This window comes from Octopus bimaculoides, chromosome 12, assembly GCF_001194135.2.
Source record: "Octopus bimaculoides isolate UCB-OBI-ISO-001 chromosome 12, ASM119413v2, whole genome shotgun sequence".
NCBI classification, from domain to species: Eukaryota; Metazoa; Mollusca; class Cephalopoda; order Octopoda; family Octopodidae; genus Octopus; species Octopus bimaculoides.
This window is the reverse complement of record NC_068992.1, coordinates 57,222,102-57,230,021: the sequence shown is the minus strand read 5'-3', so window position 1 is coordinate 57,230,021 and position 7,920 is coordinate 57,222,102. Positions and strand designations below refer to the sequence as shown.

The 7,920-nt window shown below is 35.6% G+C and overlaps 1 protein-coding gene across 1 annotated transcript in view; it reads left to right on the top strand.

The window, feature by feature from the left end:
- LOC106875705 (NAD-capped RNA hydrolase NUDT12) overlaps nucleotides 1-6,043 on the top strand; it is a 78,286-nt gene extending 72,243 nt beyond the window's left edge. The window contains exon 7 of the mRNA XM_014923951.2: nucleotides 2,811-6,043. Within this exon, the coding sequence (XP_014779437.1) occupies nucleotides 2,811-2,969 (159 nt within the window). The 3' untranslated portion in view covers nucleotides 2,970-6,043. The remainder of the gene's footprint in view (nucleotides 1-2,810) is intronic.
- The last annotated feature ends 1,877 nt before the right edge of the window (nucleotides 6,044-7,920 follow it).

Below are 7,920 nucleotides of genomic sequence, written 5' to 3'. Positions count from 1 at the left end.
TATATATATATATATATATATATATGCATATATATATATATGTATGTATGTGTGTATGTATGTATGTATATAGTTTCGCTTAGGCGAGTGCATACACACACACGCATTTGTATACATATGTGCGTCGATGCGTGTGTACATATAGATATATGTACGTGCGTGTGTGTATGTGTATGATTATGTTGATTCTCCTTCTACTACTTGACAACCGTTAATGGTTTGCTTACAACCTAGTAACTTAGCGGATCGGCATAAAAGCCGATAAAATAAGCACCAGACTTAAAATATACGTACTGGGGTCGATTTTTCCCCAGCTAAATCCGCTGCAACGCGATGCCTCAGCATGACCCCTAGTATAATGACTCAAACGAGTAAAAGATAAAATATAAAAGATCGGAGGACCCAAGGGCACGGGTGACCGCAGAATCGAAAGTGAGCGAGGCTCTCCTTGATCGTAATTAAAGTCCAGCATTAGTTAGGACTGAAAATCTTGGACTCCAAATTAGACGGATGGTCTTTCATTGCGGCAGTCGGGGTTTCACGCACGTCTGCAGCAATGACAATGAAATACCGTTGCTTCTGTAATCTTTACATTTGTGACGGCACATAGCATGTGTAGTAGGCGCACACACACAAACACACACACACACGTAAATAAAACCTCACATGTTCACATATATTCATATACCTGCACAGACTCGTTTATATATATATGTACAGACATGTCAATCTATCTATCTATCTATCTATCTATATATCTATCTGTCTATCTATCTATCTATCTATCTATCTATCTATCTATCTATCTATCTATCTATCTATCTATCTATGTGTCTGTGTGTCTGTCTACTAGTCTCTCTGTCTGTTTACATATAGATGCACCACTTTTACGGACGACATGCTCTCTTGTTCATATGTACTTTATCCCACGCATCGAGGCTGTTGACTTCTCTCATCACGTTTTCTTTCCTATGGTATCAACACAAAAAATGAAGAAAAAGAAAATGCATTCACACACAGGCTGTTTTCATTCCCACGACTTTTAATTACATTAAAACTTTAACATTTGTCACAACTAGGTATGTGCTCAGTGTTAACAACAACAACAACAATAATAATAATGCGAAGAGTTTTCTTAATCTGAATATGAATTGCAAGACACTTGTAAATTATTGTGATATACCCTTGTGTTGGGCGTTTCCCACCTAATTTAAATTATGTTGTATATACCTCTACTCTTATGTTTCCAACTCTAAGACACAAAGCATACATTTCTTCCGCTAAGTAATTTGCTTTTATACTTCTATACTCGTACCTGAAAACAAATACTCACTTATCTTCTCTTCTGCCTCACACTACTAACAGAGCCGCGAGAGACACCTCTAGGCACTTTGTTCGATACTCGAATTTTGCCAGTCCGCCAATGACAAAGAAACCATACGCTAGGTTGTACCAATGCACAAATAGGGAGATCTAGGCAAATAGGGAGATCTAGGCAAATCGACCAGATATTACTATCAAGGACTATCAAAAAATGTGCCTCCTAATTGATGTATCAGTCTCAATGAATGGCGATGTATCTCTAAGTGAAATGGAAAAACGCCTCCCCCCAAATGATCTGTAATTAAAAATAATTCGAATATGAGGCTCTTAAACAGGTATTTTAGGCAAATAATATAATTTAATTAGCAATATATCATTTGCATGTTATCATTATTCTGAGTCTAATTGTTTTTGGGTCATTCTAACTTATTGGAAAAATCCTTGTTCCACATATGCTTAATTTAGTCTGTTAGCTGCTTTATTTTCGAAGCTCCGGGAATCCAACTTCATTTTCGTTCTCTTCATTTTCTTTGTTACTTTTTTAGGGGTGGGGGATTCGCTGTTACTTAGAAATTGTTGTTGTTGTTGTTGTTGTTGTTGTTGTTCTTCTTCTTCTTCTTCTTCTTCTTCTTCTTCTTCTTCTTCTTCTTCTTCTCCACTTCCACCTCCATCTCCTCCTTCACCCCCACCTTCTTCTCCTCCTCCTGATGATGAGGAGGATGACGACGACAACAACAACAACAGCAATAATTCTTTCTGCTATAGGCACAAGACCTGAAATTTGGGGGATGGGGAAGGTCGATCACATCAGCCCCAGTACCTGACCAGTACATAATTCATCGACCCCGAAAGGATGAAAAGCAAAGTCGACCTCGACGGAATTTGAACTCAGAACGTAAAGACAGACGAAATACTGTTAAGCATTTTGCCCGGTGTAATAATAATAATAGTAATGATAATAATAATAATAATAATAATAATAATAATAATAATAATGATGATGATGATGATGATGATGTTGATAATAATACTTTATTTACCACTAAGTGTTCACTCAAACATTGGGAACGGTACAGGAAATAAAATGCAGGGTTAGATAAAGAAGCGTGTAAAAATTAGAAAAAAAACAGTAACAATGTAAATTCTAGCAATGAATAATTCCCCGAATGAGGGAGACTACCTAGGGCTGCTTGTGGAAACCCCATCAAACCACGGTCGCCCTGATCACCAAAGCAAGTGCCGTCTCCGCATTGTCTTCCTTTAGTCTATAGGCGCATACTTAGAGTAGACCCGGTCACTCGGACCATTCTTGACACATTCACCCACTTTTAAACAAAATTGCTGGGAAGCAGCACTTCTTACTCCACCCTCACGTTCTTTTTGTAGTAAAACTTGAGAAAGTTAATAATAATAACAATAGTTTCTGTCACATTCGTTTAAAACAAATGTTATTTTTTTTACTATTTTCTTTGCTTCTTTTCTTGCAGGTTAACGAAGAAGAACTAAAAGATGCCTCTTGGTTCCATTTCTCCGAAGCTGAACTCATGATTAAAGGGAAACACGAAGAAGGTTACAAAGTACCATCTAAACAAACACTAACTTACCAACTTCTAGATTCCTGGTTGGAAACTCATAGGGTTGAGTAAAAAAATCGATGATATGAAAGAATTTCGAGGAAAATTTTCAACAATCAAAATAATGCTGTTACCGGTTAAAGAATGTGATATGAAGAAGAGGTAGAAAGAGGAAAGAAAATTCCAATAGATGGATATTACACGAATTTTACTCTTTAATTCTGAGAGGGTCTGTTTTTAAAGCCGACAGTGAAACACGAAATGAGAAATGTGGTTCTTAATTTACATACATATTTGCATACATGCATGCATACATGCATGCATACATACATGCATACATACATGCATACATATATGCTACTTGCATATATAAATACACATAATACACACATACAGAGGCACAGACACACACACACACACATATACAAAGATATGCGTGTGTGTATCTATACGAATGTATAATATATAATAATCATAGATATATGCTATACGTTATGCATATTTATATGTCTGCATATATGTATGTATGTGTGTGTGTATGTATATCTATGAGTGTATATATCTTGGCTCGATACGCGAACATTCATAAAATAATTGATACACACTCACACACACACGCTCTCTCTCTCTCTCCATTCTCTCTCCCTCTCTCACACACACATATGGACATAAGATTGCAATTTTAATTTGTAATACTCAGCGGACACTAACATCTGTTAAATTAGCCCAGATAAAAGAAAAACGGAATGTTAAAGGAAGCTTTATTGTTTTAAACGGATTTGGTGCACCTTTGGTATTCATCACAAGGTTAATATGATTTCTACAGGTTCTGAACAGTTGTTAATGGATCGTTGAACCATTCACCAACTAAAACTTTTATCACTTTTATCGGTGTTGGCACAATGAAGTTCCTCACTTAATGCAGTAAAATGCGTCACAAATCTTCGATTATATTGAGATCTAGTTATTATGGAGGTCAATCCAGATGGTTTGCTTTACTTTTGTGCTCTTCGTATCGGCTTTGGGCGCTTTATTGTCCTGAAAGAATGCGCTACGACCAGGGAACAATGTTTGTATCATAGAATGGACATGACCAGCCAAAATACTCTGATAATCCTTTGTGTTAACGCTGCCGCATAGAACAACTAAAAGGTCAAGAAAATTCTGATATAAGGGTACCGATACCATTATAGAGTTACCTTCATGCTCCATGGTGGATGCTAAACAGTCAGAGCTGAAGGTACCTTTGGTTTATGTTGAAACATAAACTTACTCTGAAATGGGAGATAGGGTAACTGATGAATCATCAGAAAAAGGAAATTAGTTCTAGATTTTCTAGATTCGACGCTTGGACATTTACTAACATAACCAAGTGTTCCAACGATTATTGGAGTAAATGTCAATTTATAATCAGAGTAGGGCTCTAGATTTTGAAGCATATATATATATATATGTATATATATATATATATATATATATATATATATATATATATATATACATACATATATGCATATGTATGTAAACAAAAAAAAAGACTGCTACTCAGATCATATATTATATGCTACTCAAATCCTATATTACAGGTAGCATCACAATTTTATCCCATTCTTGATCACAACTGCCCGACGAACGGGAACGTGAAACTTTGAGTAGCAGTTTTTGTGATGTTTTCGCAGCTTTAATAAAAACATTATATATATATATATATATATATATATGTATGCATGAATATATGTGTGTGTGTGTATATGTATGTATACTCTCCTTCTTACTAATTCTGGAACAGAGTCACATCTGGAGGGCAGCTGATCCCTGAGAATGTACATGGCTTCTTTTTTATGCCAAATAACAATATCTGGCCAGTTATGTTTGCACTTGCTAGAAGTGTTGATGGGAAATATTTCTCCAAAATTCCTTGTATTGTTGAGTATGTGTGCGCGCGCATATGTGTGTGTTAATGCTATTACTCCAAAGGATACTTCTCCGTATTCTTACAAAAACATGAAAGAAAGCACGAAATGAAACGTACCGTTCCTTTTCTGTCTGGACTAATTTAACAGATGTTAATGTCCGCTGAGTACCGCAAAGCGAAATTCAAAGAAGCACTCTCCGTTGAAGCAAAACTGTGACAGTAACAAGAACCATAACAACAAGAACAATGACAACGGACAATATCAATAACAACAACAACAACAAATTCAACTACAATAATGATAATAATTTATTTTATTAACCCCTGGGGCATACATGAGGGGGGACATCGCAAGAACAGAGAAATATTTATTTCCTAATTTTTGAACTCAAGGGCGAAAAATGAGGGCGCTTAATGATAAATTACGTATAAAATAACGGTGGGGATAAAAGAAAAACAAGCATAAGAACACAATCATGAAAAACAATACAATCATCATCATCAACAACAACAACCACAACAACAATAACAACAATAGTGATTTCAAACTTTGGCACAAGGCCAGCAATTTTGGGGAGAGGGTAAGTCGCTTGCATAGACCCTAGTACTCAATTGGTACTTGTTTTATCGACTCCGAAAAGATGAAAGGCAAAGTCGACCTCTGCGGAATTTGAACTCAGAACGTAAAGACGGACGAATTGCCGCTAAGCATTTCGCTCGACGCGCTAGCGATTCTGCCAGCTTGCAGCCTTAACAACAACAACGACAATGATGATGATGATAATAATAATAATAATAATAATAATAATAATAATAATAATAATAATAATAATAATAATAATAATAATAATAATAGTAATAATGATAATAATCATAGTAATTTAATGTGTTTAGCATAATATTATATATATATATATATTTACATATATATTAACAATAAACTTTGAATGGACACATGTCACGGATACTACGGAATATACTGTACTCATCCTAGGAATACGGACTGTGGTCTTAAGAGTCATGTGACTTGTGGAAACGCACGTAGTGATGCATTAAATTTTTGTGTATTCCATCCAAGGATTATTGTTATTATTATTGTATTTTCCCTATATTATATCGGTACAACTTGATGCAACTGTGGCCGGCATAATGGAATATGAGCTTTATTTGCATATTTAAAACGTTTCCCGTAAACAAATACATACATACATACATATATATATATATATATATATATATATATATATGCATACATATGTTCTGCCGAGGTTTTTAGAGGCTTTAGTGTAAATAATTTTTGAATAAATTACTTCATAATTTATAAAATGCCTTCAATTGTTATTTTAAATACTATTTTCCTTTTAATTTTCTAGTCAAGAAAGTAAAGACACCCTTTAGAGGCCCCTGCAGTTGATAAGCAGAAGGGAGGAATAGAGGGTTCGAATACTTGCATTCCAACAGAGTGGGTTGTACTAAAATGAGTCAAGGGCTAGGTAGCTGTGTTTAACCGGGCAAACGGATTAAGAGTACAACCCATGAGATGAATGCAAGCGTTTTCGTTTGCATGATTCCCGATTACCAAAGTTTTATTCACAAAGATTTTGATGATATGAATCTATGGTGGAAGTCACTTGTCCAAAGTTCTACGCAGCAGGATTTATCTTGAAGTCACGCAGATGCGAAGCGAACTTCATAACAATATAGCTATGTCTTTGTCCAAAACGTTTCAAATATCGTTTTCAAGTTTTGGTACAAGACCAGCAATTTTGAGGGGATTGTGGAGTCTATTATATTTACACCAGTGCTAGAACGGAACTTATTTTATCGACCTCGAAAAGATGAAATGCAATTTGAACCCAGGACGTATTTTGTCCGACACGCTCACAGTTCTGTTAGCTGCCTTACATTGCTTCAAATTTTGGCACAGACCAGCTTTTTGGAGAAAGGAGTTAAGTCTATTACAACGATTCCACGGACACGGCTCTGATCGCTTTCATTTTTATTTAGAGCATTTAGCTGAAACGTATGCTATATTTTTTCCTAACCTTAACTTTCACTTGTATGTGTTGTACTTTGTCTACTTCATTAATTTTAGAATATTTGTGTGGATGTCCTTGAGCTTATCTCTATTTATTTATCTAATATGTTATCTAATATGTTATTTATTTATCTATGTTATAAGTGCTTTTATTAATTTTTCTCTCTTTAAGTGTGTCTTGACGTATTTTTCTTTCCCACCATCATTTTATGGTAATTTCCTTCCTGAGTTCGTGTACACCTCATGTAATAGGGTTTCCTGCGTTTTTCAGCTGAAGTGTAAAATTTTACGTCATGTATATTGAAGAAATAGCTGAAAGTCATCTCACAGCATTTGTAGTCGATCCCAGACTGGTTTAAAATATCAGTAAAAGCTTGTTTAGCCAAAAAAGAAAGGGAGTAGAGGCAAGGATATCTTTTTTGAATCTTCCTTTATTAAAAGGGATTATCGCCACAAAGTCTAGTCTTTGTTGCAGTGCGGTACCTTGTGTACCACAATACCTCTGAGGGCTATGCTAGCGGAGTGCAAGAATCTAGGAAAGCCTCACTTGTGGACAGGTCAGAGGACAGGACTAGGGGTAAAAATGGATTTCTGTAGAGCCACTACCCCTATCTAGAAGCATCGATAACAATTAAAAACTAACAAGATTTGGGAGAAGAAGGTCCTTTATTCAGAGAAACATATAGCGCTGTACAGCAAAATCCGAAAGGACACCAACCGTCTGCTTTACACGTCAGGTTCTGGCCTGGAAAATACTATGGACGTGGAAGAGAGAACGCGGTAAAATAGCTGGAAACGAAATACTGAGGGAGATCTGAATAAGGGATCCAACTAGAAAGAAGCAGAAAGAACAGTGGAAAATCAAGAACAATGAAGAAAATTCCTCGATGGCCAATGCTTCATAGGGAGTGAATAACTTAAATAGTAAGGATAATAACCAGGAGTAGTTACTTATTTAATATTCTTTAATTCGTATTTGTAAACATATATTTTTTCAATAACTAATGGCACGTTTGTTGTGCTCGAATCTTGCTGATGCTAATGTCTGATGTTCCGAGAAATAACAGCCG